Source organism: Procambarus clarkii, chromosome 63 (assembly GCF_040958095.1).
Source record: "Procambarus clarkii isolate CNS0578487 chromosome 63, FALCON_Pclarkii_2.0, whole genome shotgun sequence".
Taxonomy (NCBI): domain Eukaryota; kingdom Metazoa; phylum Arthropoda; class Malacostraca; order Decapoda; family Cambaridae; genus Procambarus; species Procambarus clarkii.
In genome coordinates this window covers 28,387,276-28,402,746 of record NC_091212.1, presented here as the reverse complement: position 1 = coordinate 28,402,746, position 15,471 = coordinate 28,387,276, and the positions used below count along the sequence as shown (strand labels likewise).

Here is a 15,471-nt window from a genome sequence, read left to right as displayed (position 1 = left end):
ACAATATGGAATGACACTTTACATTTTTGAGGTAGGGGTTCTTGTAATGACACTTTTACACTTTATTGTTCCAGACAATATTATAAAAACCAGAAGATAATAATTAAAATCAAGTTATGATAATTGCATTACGCTGTGAATTAATGTACGATGCTAACCACACTTTAACCCTTAAAGTGCGCATCACGTCATATGATGTGTTGGACGTTGTTCCAGTCAACTGCGCATCACGTCATATGATGTGTTGGAGTACTACGCAAGATTTAAATGGCCCGCGGATACACGGGGTTCACCACACCTTCATCAGGGCTCTTGTAAATAGACGCCATTTTTAACAAAAATCGTGGGCCAAACTCCCGGGTGTTATTGGCCTCAGTATTGAGTGAGCAACCAAGCCTGATGCACGCAGCATGAGCTAACAGCACTGTTGTTCAGCTTGTGACCACAGCATCGCCTAAAAATGCCAAAATATACTTGTTCATGCTATTATGTAGCGATGATATTATTTCAGAAGACCCCTGACTGTGATAAAACTGACCAGGGTTCTGATAATAGCAGGATTGTGGTGATATTTAGCGCTGTACGCCATGGAGGGAGGAGTAATGCTGTGGGAGGGAGGAGGGTGGCGATGTCTTCTGACTGTGTGTGGCCGGTCCATCTAATTACCACAAGCTACACAAGCTTCACAAAGCTTCACAAAGCTTATATTAGTAATGAATAAATATGATATATTTACTCATTATAATGTTGGTGCTGAATGTACAACACGAGAAAACATAATTTTAATCTGAAAAAGTATATTTTTATTAAGAAATTAGACGAAAATAAAGAGCTGGTGACGCCAAATAAAGTCGACGATCCAAGCGTCGGTTAGATTAGGTTAGGTTAGGTTAGGTTAGGTTAGGTTAGTTTAGGTTAGGTCAGCCCAGCCTAACCTAACATATCATATTTATTCATTACTAACGTATTGCCAGGAAGCTTTCTGAAGCTTTGTGAAGCTTGTGTAGCTTGTGGTAATTCGACGGACCCGTGTGTGGCCACCTTTTATTGACTGCACTCAGCATACCAGCTTAGTGGTTCGCTATGGTGAACACAAATGTAGATACTTATATATAACGTGTGTATAGAGGGTATAAACAGCAAGAGAAGGTTTGGAGCCGCCATTTTGGTGAGGGCGGTGGCGTCGTCTGCACGACGCCACCGTGCAGACAACGGTGTTGTTTACTGGTTACCATGATGGTCTTTGGGCACCATACCAGTTTATTTGCACAAGTATGGTGAATAAAACAGGTAGATATTTATATATAATGTGTGTGTATATAGCGTAATAACACCACACAGTATTGTTGGAGGAGAAATATTAGTGCGTCTGGCCTTGAGGGCCAGATGAGGGCCTTGATGATTTTGATACAGGGCAGCAGCCATCAGCTGACTGTGTGAGGTCTTACGTCTTTGTGCCTTTACTCACCATACAAGCTTAGATGTACAGTTATGGTGAACAAAACATGTAGATACTTATATATAACGTCTGTATATAGTGAATTATAGCAAAAACATTATTGTGGGAGGAGAATGTGGGTGAGTCAGATGACTGGAGGGAGGGCGGGAGTGGCTGGCTGGTAAACGGTGGTCACTCCTCGTTACTTTTTGACTCACAATAGCTACTTAGTGGTTCGTTATAGTGAACAAAACATGCAGATACTTATATATAACCTGTGCTTATAGTGTAATAACCGAAAAAGTATTTGTTCACTGATTGATGAACATAATTGAATCAACAATATGCACACCATATTTTTGAGTACAGCAATGATTGACTCATTTTTTATATAAATATATCAAACTACACACTATTGAATAATATTACAGCAAAAAAACTATGAAAAATCAATCAGAAACATTGAAATAAATAGGTAATTATCTCTTTGTGGCAACTCCGTCCTGACAGCTGGCGAGCAACAGACCGCCTGGGACGCATGCTGAGTCAGCGCCTATAATTTGCCAGACTTCCCCGCCCTATAGCAGGCAATATATGCCACTTACGATTTTTTATTATTTTTCCCGTGATCAGTGAACACAAATTAACAGGTTAGGAAGAAAAAATAATTATTTTTTTTTTCAAAATGACATGCGCCTGTGGGGATGACAGGATATTAAACCCCGAGCATGTTAAGGGTTGAACAGAAGTTTTGTAATACTATAAGCGAGGTCAATTTCTTACATATGATACCAGTATATATTTATCAAATTTTAGTTATTTCATTTTAAATTTTCTTCAGTATTTACACAATTAAAAAAGGTATATATGTATTACCATTTTAATATTCAATTTTTTTTTTTACATTTCAGAAACTGGTTGAAACAAGAATGAAGGTGAAAAAATTACTGGCTGATGATTTTGATACAGTGAGAGCCTTGTATGCTGTACTGGATCTAATAAACCTTGGCAATAAAGAACTACAGAAAAAGCCCCAGGTATTAACCTTGTCATGATTTTTAAATATATAGAGGTCTCAAAAAGTTTAAATAGATTTAATTTAGAATGTCAAGCATTTAATTAAAATTTAATATTTGACCCCAAAAAGTTCTTACTGTAGTTATATAAAACTATGATGATAATCCTAAAGGTTTACAAACACAATGATATCACAATAAAGTAATACAGTACTGAATATCTCTGAGACAATCCTTGGAGCAGAGTGGGGATTCCACCAGCATGTAGAGTTTCCCAAGATGCTGCTGCAACCCCCATCCTGCTCCAAAGGTTTTCCTGTAAAGCTAAGTTATAGTGTATAGTGAGTTTAAAATACAGTACAGTATAAGCATAAAACTAATTCCAAAATGGATTCCTGCAAGTGTAGTTAATTAAGCAATTTTATGACTGGTTTTCTTTCTGCTTAAAAAAAGTCACCAATTTTGTCATTTTATGCAAATGAATCATTTAATTAATTAAACTTTTATTTATTGATATTTAAAAATACAGTTATAGTACTAGTAATATGTTGTAATAAAGTTCAGAATTTAGCTTCAATAAATAAAACATTAAGATTTCTTATTAAAGGAATTCTGAACACATTTTAATAATAATTGTTTTGTCCTTTAATTACCCCTTGCCGTCAAGAGTGTCAGCTTGTCAAGAAGTGCTGGGACGATGGTGGCTATCTGCAGTTACATCCACTTTCTAATGGAGGATGTGTTTGGAATACGTTTCCCCAGTGTCGTAAGTGGTGTATTGTATTTCGAAAATACTGGATGTATTAGACTTGTGATTGTAGTTTTTAAATGGCAGATAACATTGAGCAGTACTATAATAGTTCTGGTGCATATAAGAATAGGAAATACAATATTTAATTTGAAATACTTTATATTCCTGAAATATAGGTAGATGTCATTTAAGCATAATGACACTTTATGACTTTCCAACAGAGCGATGCGTCTAATTTGTCGTTAGAGTCTGGTGGTCGTTTGTCTCAGGTAATGAATTCAGTGGTGGAGTTACGACAACAAGTGAGAAGTTTTGCACTTTTGCAGGATGAGGAGTCAATGCAGGTAAGGGAAGAGTTTTTGAAACCCAAAACATATTTTATTTCTAAACTCCTAGCACTAGCATTTTGTTCTACAGTATTTGTAAAATCATTCAAGTTCATTCCAGTTTCCTCCGACAGCAAGTATTGGCACCTGAGGAACAGAAAACCAAGAGGAAAGAGCGTGTACCTCTTTTGAAAGCCTGTGATAATCTCCGAGATAATCTTTTGAAAACTGGCTTGCATATTAAGGTAAGAGCCAAGAGATGATTTTCACCAGGCACTTAAGGTTTCCTCCGATTATATGTTCTAGCTGAGAATCGCTCGGCCTAAACCTTTCTGTACCACATTCTTTGCCACATTCTTCACAACTACTATAATTTGGTTCATTATGGTTTCCCAGATAGGGACACCTTATGATTCTGTCAAAATCAGTTTAAAAAATTGCAATGTCTGCGAGATATGTGGAGAATGCCTTTGGATATTAGTTTGAAACTATCAAGTTCTAATCACAGTATAATACAAGTAAGAATTTTTTTCTGGGGGGGGGGCCCTATCGGTTCCCGGACCTATCCAGGTTGGATGGATATGTATATCTGTCTGGCATCAGTCAGTGCATGGAGTTCTGCTTGCCAGGGACCACGAGCCAAAACCTGGCCCCCCTCTAAAGAGGCACGAGGAGCAATGGCATATAGAAACCCCCCCTCTGGTTGGGAGCATTCTATGTCTGCCATCGACCGGGACAGGCACCCAGAAAGGTAGGCGCCTCAAAATAAACTCCAATTATGGTAAAAGTATTGCGACCAAAAGCTGAACAGAACTCCCCAAACAAAAATTAGCAAACTAGCATGACGTCATCATGTTGCCGCACCGCTGTCTGCGCAACCCCAACCCCCCTCCCCAGGAGGGGGAAGGGGGAGTCCCAGACCCATCCGTCGGTGACCCAACCCACAGTTCTTGGCTGATGGAAGTCTGGTGCGGTCATGCCTCTGGCTCCAGTTTTTCGTTGCAGCTCTGTGCCTTGTGGTGTGGGCTGTCCCTTCAGGTGGTGTGTGAGCTGGGAGTGATATTCCACGGTACTCAGGCTGCATGTGCCTAGGGTTCTCCTTCCCTAGATGCCCTGTAAGTACTGTCCTTGGGGCTTGGGGCTACCTTCCACAAGTCACCTTGGGATATACCTCCGCTGTGCCATTTACTGCTCGGTATTTGGCCGCCCTTGGGGTCAGCTGGGGTTTTTTCTTACCCTTGTTTGTCTCTGGGTAGAGGGTAGTTTTCGTCACTGGTGGGGTGCAGGGTACTGCACAGCTAGGTTTCACCATTAACAGAGGCCGGCTCTGTTCCGCTTGTGTACGATGTCCTCTTACAGGGTTTTTCTTTTGTTTTTGTTTTTCTTCTTGGCGGGGGACGGGAGGGGGGGGGGTCTGCCGTTGTCTCCCATCGCTGTTCTTGGGGTGTCTTTATCTCTCCCTTTGTGTGGGTGGTCCTCCCCACTTGGTCCCCTGTGAGTGGACCCGTCCCGGGGGTTCAGCTTTAGGAGTTTTGTTGGTAGACTGAGGCGCCGGTTTGCAGTACCCTGCCTGGGCTTCCCTTAGCATGTCACCAAGGCTAAGGGCCCTGGGAAACCCCGCGGGGGCTACGTGGCCTGATGGCTGTGACCCCTGAGTCCCCTCTCGCATTTTGCGAGTTTGAAGGTTGCTATGTCTCCTTGTCTCAGGGGTGACACTCACCGGTTTTGCCTCCGCCATGTTGCCTGTTGGGTCGGTGATTGTTTTGACCCGGAGTCGTGCAACGTGTGCTGTCTGTTCGTACTCCAGTTCACCCAAGCTCCTGATGATGATATGCAGGTGCAGGTAGCTAAGGCGTTGCATGCTAGATTTAGGTTGCTGCAACGCGCTCGGTTGGTTATGAGTCAGGGCGGGGGGGTCTAGTTGGTGTTGAGACTCGGGGGTGTCCCCTTCTGGGGTTGCGGCAGAGGCATTCCAGCCTCGTCCTTCTGCCGGAGCTTTTGGGTCTGGCCAGTGGGCCCCCCCTTCGTTCCTGATTTTTCGGCAGCTCCTGCCTTTTCTTTGTTTTCTTTGGAGGTTGGGGGTTTGGAGGCCAGCTCAGCCCCGGGTCCTCAGGGTGAGGTTCCCGGGGTTGGGGAGGGGTTGGCTTGCCCCATTTTTCCGCCTGAGTTTTTCTGCCCGCCGAGTGGGGCTTGGTGTTACAAGGAGAGGGGTTCTCTTTCGCTCCTTCTGCGTACGAGTTGGATTTGGTGTCCACCCCTCCCCGGGTTTGGTTCCATCTTTCCAGAGGTTTCTGGCTTCCCCGTGTCTCATCTTCCGAGGTGTGGGAGGCCTTGGCGGCTTACCTCCTGTGTGACTCAGATTATGCTTTCATGATGGATCTGCGTTGCTTCGTGTATGGCTCTTCTAATTCGTACTGGGTTCGTTATGAAGTTCTGGAGTCATCCTGGTTGGCAGACTGTCCTTTTTTCTCGTTGGAAGCTTGGCACACGTTCTGTTGGTCCCACGGGCTTGAGTGGTGAGAGACTCAGTCGGCGTTTCAGATTTTCCTGGGAGGTGACTTCAAGCATCTTAATGCTTGTTTGTTCGCCCCTGCCCTTCCGCGGGATGTTGGTGTCATGCAGCTTCACGTGCAAGTTCCTTCCCTCTCAACTGCCTTGGTTGCGGAGGATTTGTGGACTTGTGGCCTGCTTGCTTCGGCACTGCGTTTCTTTTCCCTCCTTGAGCTGTCCTCGGATTGGCTCGAGTTGGAAGTAGGAGCGCTTGGGGACGCTTCCAGGTCCGATGCACAGCCCTCTGCAGTGCGGGCGTCATCTGCTTTGTTGAAGCTCTTCGCACCCATCCTGCATGATGCGGTTTTGCGGTTTTATGCTTCTCGCCTCGCTGTTGTCAGGCGGTGCTGGCTTCTGCCTTGGAGTCCGCCTGGGCCCTGGCTCTTCGTTTGTCTTCGCTCTTTTGTCTGTTGCTGTTTGCGGAGTCTGCTGTGGTGTAGTACCTGCAGGCGGACTCGGTCATTTGTCGGCCTATGTCTGCGTTGTTGTTGATCCGGGGGGCTCGTGGGGGGGCCTTCCCAGAAGGGTCGTGCCAGTTCTTGGGGTTCTTTTCGTCGGGGTAGGTCTTTAGTGCCGGATTCGGAGCTGGTGGCGCCTTCGGTTCCGGCTGTTGCTGGTTGGCGCGGGGACCGTCCTGTTTGCCGCTTAGGTTCTCGCAAGGCGCGTCGGCCCTTTCACGGTTCGTCCCATTGACGGGGTGATGGGGTGCCGCTCGCCCAGTTTGCTCACGCCTGGTCCCATGATTCGTGGGCTTTTCGGGTCATTTCGTGCTGCCTGTGGTGGCGTTGGGTGGCTTCTCCTCCCTCTGGGGGTTCGGGGCTGGGGGGGCAGGCCTCTTCTCCTGTGCTCTGTCGGGTTATCTCGGAGTGGGCTCGCTTGGGCGTGGTCGAAACGACGTCATCCCTCAGGTGGGTTTCCCGCCGATTTCCAGTCCCGAAAGGGGGACTGCGTGGACTTCCGGTTCATTCTGGACTTGTCCCGTTTGAACCCGTGGGTTTTGTGCCCCTACTTCCAGATGACTATGCTGTCCCAGGTCCGTCTTCTTTTGGAGGGGGGAGGGCGCTTGGATGGTGTCCCTGGACCTCAAGGACGCGTATTGGCACGTCCTGGGTCATCCGGGGTTCAGGGACTGGCTCGGTTTTGATGTGGGGGCATCAAGGTTACCGCTTTCGTTGTCTTCCCTTCGGGTTGAATCTGGCACCTCGCGTTTTCACACGCCTTACTCGGGTCGTGGTGACCCTCCTGCATCTGCTAGGTGTTCGGGTGCTGGCCTATCTTGACGACTGGCTGGTTTGGGCTCCCAGCCGGTCCGCGTGTCTGCTCGCCAGGGATTTAGTTCTTTCCCAGCCCGCCGGGTTTGGGTTCTTGGTGAACTGGAGGAAGTCCATCTGGTTCCCTCTCAGGTTCGATCTTGGCTGGGTCTGGTTTGGGACACTCGCAGTGCTTCCTTGTCTCTTCCTCCGGCGGCCCTCTTGCGCCTGCGGTCCTGCCTTTGCCCATTTCTGAGGGGTTCCTGGGTCACGAAGCGGCTGCTCGAGAGTTTGTGCGGGAACCTGAACTTTTCCATGATGGTCTACCCGCCGGGTTGGGTGTGGCTTCGTCGGCTGTTCTGGTTCCTTCGGGGACGGCACTTCCGCCTCTCTCGCGATCGTTGGGTTCGGTTCTCTTGCGGTCGCTGGCTTCCTCTTCGGGTTTTTTGGGGTACAGTGCCTTGGCGCCTACCCGAGCCCTCGCTCGATGTGTACACGGACGCGTCGTCTCTTGGCTGAGGTTTTGTGACCAGTGCTCACCAGGCCAACCAGGGGCGGAGGGGTCCATCCTTCCATCGGTCTCACAGCACGGTTCGAGAGTACACGGCAGTGTGGATGTTGCTCCGGAGGGTTCAAGTTGCTCACGGAGCAACGATCCGACTCCATTCGGACTGCTCCCCAGTGCTTCATTGCCTGAATAGAGGGGGTTCAATGTGGTTCTTGGCCCTTTGGGGCTGGTCGCTTCGGGTGACTCGCCTGCTGAGTTTTCGGCGTTTGGCTCTCCCGGCGGTTCATGTCCGGGGGTTGTCCAACGTCTTGGCGGGCAGCCTGTCTCGTTTCCTTCCCCTTTCCACGGAATGAACGGTCGACACCAACTCCTTCAGTTGCCTGTGCCAGACGTTCGGGACTCCGGACGTGGATCTCTTCGCGTCGACGTGGTCGAGGCATCTCCCGGTATACATGGTGCCCTTCCCCGACTGCGAGGCCATCGGGGTCGACGCCTTCAGGCAGGACTGGGCGAGGTGGAGTTAACTTTACCTCTTTTTCCTGGTTCAGCTGTTGCTCCAGGTCCTGGCTCGCTTGGAGACTTATCAGGGAAGAGTTGTGCTTCTGGCTCCTTGGTGGCCGACCCAGCCTTGGTTTCAGGCGCTGCTTGCTCGGTGTCTGAACCCGAGGGTCTTCCCGCGGCTCCGCCTCTTTCAGCGGGTCAGTCCATCCCAGTACGAGGCTGGTTCGGTCTTCTCCTTGAGTCTTCGCGCCTGGAGTTTCTGACTCGGGTTTATCATCACTTGTTTGGTGCGCAGGTGGCGTCGTTGATGGTCTCCCACCTGCGTGCTTCGTCTCGGCAGCAGTATGAAGTTTCCTGGCGGTCCTTCCAGTTCTTCCTATCACTGTGTAGGTTTCTGATATGGATGTTCTGTCTTTTCTCTCTTGGTTGTTCCAGGACCGTCACCTTATGCCCAATACTGTCACCTCATATCGTGCAGCGCTGGTGGAGCCATTTCAGCTTGCTTTCGGTGTTGATGTTACTTCTGCCCCGTTCCACAAGCTGCCTCGGGCGTTGTTTCACCTCCGACCTGCTCATGTGCCTCCTGAGCTGTCCTGGTCCTTGGACCGGGTGCTCTCATTTCTCTCTTCTCCTCGGTTTGTTGTGGCCCCTTCCGTTCGGGATTGTTTTTCTAAAGCTCTTTTCCTGTTGACTTTGGCTTCTTGGGGTCGGGTAGGGGAGCTTCATGCTCTCCTCCAACGCAGGGGTTTCTGCTCCTTCTGTCCTGTGGTCGTTTTGTTCGATTGCAGCCATCTCCTTCTTTTCTGGCAAAGAATGAAACGGCTGCATTTCGGAGGGGGCCTTGGGTTGTTGATGCTTGGTTGGTCAGGCCGGGGGTGCATCATGAGTTGTGTCTGGTTGCGGCTCTCCGCCGTTATTTGCATGCCACGGCTTTGGCGGCCGGGGATGCGCTTTGGATTGACCTGGTTTCCCTTCTTCCCTGTTCCCGGGCTCGTGTCTCTCAGATTGTCCGCAGTGTTATTAAGTCTAGCCAGCCTGAGGTTTATCCTGTGCCCACGACGTTTGAAAGTTTGCGGCTTTGGCTGCCGTTTTTGGCAACATGTCTTGGGTTGACATTCGGGCGCGGGGTTTTTGGAGGTCGAACAGGGTCCTGGCTGCTCGCTACCTGGTAAATGTTCTGGGGCCAGGTAAGGCCTGTGTGTCCTTGGGTTGGTGGTTGCAGCCAGTTGTCTCGACTTCGCGTTAAGGAGTGAGGATGAACCGCTTCCCGGGTAAGTCCCTGTTTTTCCTTATCTTTGAGTAGTTAGCTCTGGGGAGCCAACGGGGCTCCCCCCAGAAAACCTGTGTTGAATGTAATAAAACGCCATTTTCTGGTTGAGTCCCGGAGGCTCCCCGGCATCCCTCCCTCCGGTCGGCGATGTTTTTCGTACTTTTTGACATCCAGCCTAAGAACTGTGGGTTGGGTTGCCGACGGATGGGTCTGGGGCTCCCCCCTACCCCCTCCCGGGGAAGGGGGGTTGTGCAGTCAGCGGCTCGGCAACATGATGACATCATGCTTGTTTGCTAATTTTCGTTTGGGGAGTTCTGTCCACCTGTTCGGCTTTTGGTCGCAATAATTTTACCAGAATAGGGGTTTGTTTTGGGGTGCCTACCTTTCTGGGGTGCCTGTCCCGGTCGATGGCAGACAAAGAATGCTCCCAACCACAGGAGGGTCTCTATAGGCCATTGCTCCTCGTTCATCTCTAGAGGGGGCCAGGTTCTGGCTCATGGTCCCCGGTAGGCAGAACGCCATGCATTGACTGATGCCAGACAGATATACATATCCATCCAGCCTGGATAGCTCCTGGGAGCCTCCCTGACTCGCTTAGAAAATGGTGTTTCATTACATTCAATGCTGGTATTTTATTGATTTTTGAACCAATTTAAAAATTTTCTAGAGGTGGAATTTGGGGAGACTAAGTGATATCTAAACACAAGTAAGTGTACTTGCAACATTATTTCTAGACACATGCCCTAATGCAAGGGCTCTTGGTTTCAAATAATACCCTAGGAATATTTGCAGTAACGTTAATTAATTTTTCATACATCACAAGAACGTAGTAGGTTTTGATGCCACCTTCATCCTGTACCTAAAGTACAGATGTGACACTAAACGCGAATATTAAGATATTAAAAAAACGTATCAGGTTGAAAAGTTTAGGAGGAGTTTAACCACTTAACTGCACCAACCGAGTATTCTCGGTCGGCAAGAAACTGCGCCAACCGAGAAAACTCGTTTTGACTTTTCCGCGCCCATTCTAAATGTGTACAAGGTTGATTGTGTACGAAATGGACTCTTAGGACCTCCAGTGAGAGGCAGCCATCTAGGAAAAAAAATCCCAGAATGCCCTTGGGCTGCTGGACGGCTTAGTACCGAGTGAGCAACCATGGGTGACGCACGCGCCTCTGGCTCCCAAACACCTCTCCGACGCGGTGTTGAAAGATAACGCTCTGTCGGTGAAATTCAAACCTTATTGTTTGAAGATCATAAGGGTCATAATATTGGTGAAGCTAGGCGCAATAAAGACCTAACACAACCTTGAGGTTACCTTGAGGTGCTTCCGGGGCTTAGCGTCCCCGCGGCCCGGTCGTCGACCAGGCCTCCTGGTTGCCGGACTGATCAACCAGGCTGTTGGACGCGGCTGCTCACAGCCTGACGTATGAGTCACAGCCTGGTTGATCAGGTATCCTTTGGAGGTGCTTATCCAGTTCTCACTTGAACACTGTAAGGGGTCGGCCAGTTATGCCCCATCCGACAAAGGTCGGATGCAAATGATACAGTCCCTATGAGGACGATACAGCGAGCGTATCCAGTTGTAGCTCTGAGCGTTACCCTTGCAATACTATGCTATCTACAATTTATTTAGATGATACGTAGATGAATCGTTTTCTGCGTTCAGTGATGATGCATCTGATACAAGTAGCATAGATGAACAGTGTTAGCGGCTTCCATTGTGGTGTTTTCCATAGATATTTTTAAGAATACCTGAATTTCTTCCTGACTGATGGCCACTCTTTGAGGCAAGCTGAATCTCTTCCTGTGTGGGACCATACAAAGCGATCTTTTCAAGACTACCTTACAAATTGATTTTTTCCTATTATCTTTTCAATACTACCTTATGGTTTACAAGCTTGGCTACATACAACCTACAGGTACTAAAATCAAGGGTGTACATGATTGCGTTATTTGCAAGCACACAGAATGAGGAAACAGGAAGCGAAAATTTATCTGTACCTGGTGCAACGAGTGAAGTCGCGCTGTGCACCATGGACTACTTCGTTGATTATATCTCACTTCCGAAGTACTGAGTGTGTAATACAGTGTGTTACTGTGTAAACAGTGTGTGAAATTGTACATATTATAATTTTAGTGAATTTTTAACAAGTAATATTGTGACAATAAACATTTATTGTGGACACATTACTGAAACATGTATCACAGTTCCATGGAACATTATGAACATTCTACTGTATACATATTGTAAAGGACACAAATATGCATCATATACAATAAAAAAATCAAATAAAACCTATTGGAAATACATAGAACAAATATTTGAAAATATATTTGTGGCAACACCCGGTGCTTGAATGGCCCGCGTGACCGTGTCTGGGTGATTCATGCACAGGTGACCAGGCCCTGATTACGACACAGCTCATCTTGTCCACGTCCCCACAGCCAAAGTAAGTGGAATTTGGTATTTATTTTTACATAGACATGTTCAGGGAAGGAAATTTATAATTTTACGAAGAAAAAATAATTTTTTGGGAACACTTTATTTCATGCGCACAGGGTAAATTTTACAATAAACTCGGTGCAGCATGGTGGTTAATAAAGAAATAGTAACAATTTATCACAATAATGTGGCTGAAAATTAGACAATCGACACACAAATTTGAAAATACAGTAAAGGAATTAATGCCTTGATAATGATCCAGAACGTACCAAAACATCATCAGTTCTTTTATTTTTTGATTTGCTGGTTGGTTGTCTCAAGAGCAAGACCTCACTCCCTTATAGTCACTCATAGGCAATCAACACGATCTTATCACCACCACCACCATACAAACCTGTGTTCATTAAATGACCTGATATTATGCTCCCTAATGTCATTACTATATTAATGCTTATAATCATAATAGGATTACCCCCATAATAGTTATATCCTCAGGATTACTCATTTCACCACTATTCGTATCTTGAGATATTCCAACCCAGCGCCACTTGTCATGGTTGCCTGCATTCAATCGAAATGTAAAGTACTGTATCTAGCTATACCAAAATATTCTTAGGTCCCTTATTGTGATATGGAATGATAATGATAGTGGGTTCATGACTCTTCATGCAGGAGGAGTTCCTGGAAGGAAAAAGAATCAGACATATAAAATTATGTCTTATAAAATTTCTGTAATTATGTCTTATAAATTATTACTGTATATAAATTATGATGGATTACAAAATTTGATTTAGAATAAAAGTGTATCAGGTCTTCATAATTCTTAAGTTGGGAGTAACATTAAAGTCAAAAGTCAGTTATTGTTACAGGGAATAAGTCACAATAATGGGGCTGAAAATTAGTAAGCCAGCTCACATATGAAAAGAAAGAAGATTGATATCTTGGTCCATCTTAGACCGTTATCTTTGTGTTCTGTTCAGTAGCCTAAGTTAAGGATGGCTTGAGGTTTTTAATAATCATAACAATTTATTTAGACAAAAGTACATATATTCATACATAGGATACAAGAACAGTATAGGATTCCCATGGTTATTTAATAATAAATATGTGGGTTTGTGTGTTAGTATTTATTAATGAAATGAAGTTGAATAAAGCATTTGCATTCTCTCTTCCTGTTAAGTCTTGTCTTTTATTGTTAGTTTCTGGTATAAAATTTTTAAAAATATTGACTTCCTAACGATATGGAAGAAAGTACAAAATTACAAACTTTCATAACCGTCATTCTCTTTCAGGATCATCACGGAGGTGCTTCATGGTCTATTGCAGAGGAATCTATTGGTGAGTTTTCTTTAATATTTTTCCTATGCATATATTGCACAGAATTTATTAGCTTGTATAATTCACACATTGAGTAAAAGAGTATTAATAGTAACTGAATGTAAACAAGATATCAAGGCAAAGCCTGCATAGACAATGCATATTAATATCAATGTATTTACTTATATGGTACTGTACTGATCTTTCAAATATAATGTGGAGTAAGCCTGTGTTGACAACGTGATAAGTTGAAACACCATTTCTGGGGGGAGCCCCGTCGGCTCCCCGGAGCTATCCAGGCTGAATGGATATGTATAACTTTCTGGCATCAGTCAAAGTGCTTGGAGTTCTTGCCTACCGGGGACCACGAGCCAGAACCTAGCCACTCAGAGGCATGAGGAGCAATGGCCTATAGAAACCCCAGTGTGGTTGGGAGCATTCTATGTCTGCCATCGACCAGGATAGGCACCCAGAAAGGTAGGCGCCCCAAAACAAACCCCTATTCTGATTAAAATATGGCTACTGAAAGCCGAACAAGTGGACAGAACTCCCCAAACAAAATTATCTAACTAGCATGACGTCATCATGTCGCCGTGCCGCCATCTGCACCCCCCCCCCCTCCCCCTCCTCCCTCCCCCCCCCCTCCCTCCCCTCCCCCCCCCTCCCTCCCCTCCCCCCTCCCTCCCCTCCCCCCTCCCTCCCCTCCCCCCTCCCTCCCCTCCCCCCCCCCTCCCTCCCCCCTCTCCCTCCCCCCTCTCCCCCCCCCCCCCACCGGGAAGGGGGAAGAGGGAGCCCCAGACCCATCCGCCGGTGACCCAACCTTCAGTTCTTGGCTGATGTGATTACTGGCTGGTCGAGTGCTTCTGGCTCCCGCTTTGTTTCAGTTCGATGCCTTGTGGTGTGGGCTGTCTCTACCGGTGGGATGTGAGCCAGAAGTAATATTCCACAGTACTCGGGCTGCATGCGCCTTGGGCTCTCTTCTCTAGGGGCCCTGTAAGTACTGCCCTTGGAGCTTGGGGCCACCTTCCACAAGTTTCCTTGGGTTCCACCTCCGCTGTGTCCTTTACTGCTCGGTACTGGGCCGCCCTTGGAGTCGGCTGGGGTTTTGTTGCCCTTGTTTGTCTCTGGGTAGGTGGTCGTTTTCGTCACTGGTAGGGGCACGGGGTACTGCACAGCTAGCTTTCACCAATAACAGCGGCCGGCTCTGTTTCGCCTGGGTACGTTGTCCTCTTGCGGGGTTTTTCTTTTGTTTTTGTTTTTGCCGAGTGGGGGGTCTGCCTTGGTGGTCTCCCTTTGCTGTTCTAGGAGTTATATGGATTTTCGGTTGGTGGTCCTCCCGGCTTGGCCCCCGTGAGTGATCACGTCATGGGGGTTCAGCTTTAGTAGTTTGTTGGTAGAATTGGGCGCCGGTTCGCAATACCCTGCCTGGGCTTCCCTTGGCGTGTAACCATGGCTAAGGGCACTGGAAAACCCCACGGGGGCTCCGTGGTCCTATGGATGTAACCCCTGAGTCTCCCCCTTCCCCCTCGCGTTTTGCGAGTTTGACGGTTGATCTGTCCCCTTGTCTCAGGGTGACACTCACCTGTTTTGCCTCCGCCTTGCTGCCTGTTGGGTCGTTGGTTCTTTTGACCTGGAGTCGTGCGACGGGTGTCATCTGTACGTGCTCCCTTTCACCCAGGCCACTGGTCATGATATGCGGGTGCAGGCGGCTGCAGTGTTGCATGCTAGGTTTACTTTGCTGCAACGCTCTCGAGCGAACAGAGACTGAAGCATTCCTATCAGACTGAAGAAAGGCAACTAAAACAGAAAGCAATTCAAGAAATAAAGAAAAACCTGAAATATTTCTTCACATATGCTAAATCAAAAGCGAAAACCACTGCCAGTATTGGGCCTATTCATATTAGTGAAGGTTCATATACTGAGGATGACAAAGAAATTAGTGAAATCCTAAAAAAGCAGTATGAGGACATGTTTAGCACTCTGATACACAGCATGAAAGTGGAAGATTCGGACAATTTCTTTATGAATGAATGATATCCAAACACCTGTAAATATAACTGATATCAACACGAGCGTAGCAGATTTTGAAAGAGAAATT

General features: G+C 46.9%; 1 protein-coding gene across 6 annotated transcripts in view; it reads left to right on the top strand.

Moving 5' to 3' along the window:
* The window catches only part of CysRS-m (cysteine--tRNA ligase-like protein, mitochondrial), a 156,107-nt gene that overhangs the window by 133,864 nt on the left and 6,772 nt on the right, over positions 1–15,471 (top strand). For 5 of the 6 annotated variants that reach the window (XM_045760549.2, XM_045760550.2, XM_045760548.2 and 2 more), the window contains 5 exons: positions 2,350–2,475; positions 3,122–3,220; positions 3,427–3,549; positions 3,666–3,776; positions 13,349–13,394. In XM_045760549.2, coding sequence (XP_045616505.1) covers positions 2,350–2,475; positions 3,122–3,220; positions 3,427–3,549; positions 3,666–3,776; positions 13,349–13,394 — 505 coding nt within the window. Of the gene's footprint in view, positions 1–2,349; positions 2,476–3,121; positions 3,221–3,426; positions 3,550–3,642; positions 3,777–13,348; positions 13,395–15,471 lie in introns of all 6 variants that reach the window. The other variant, XR_011223584.1, reaches the window with a different exon arrangement.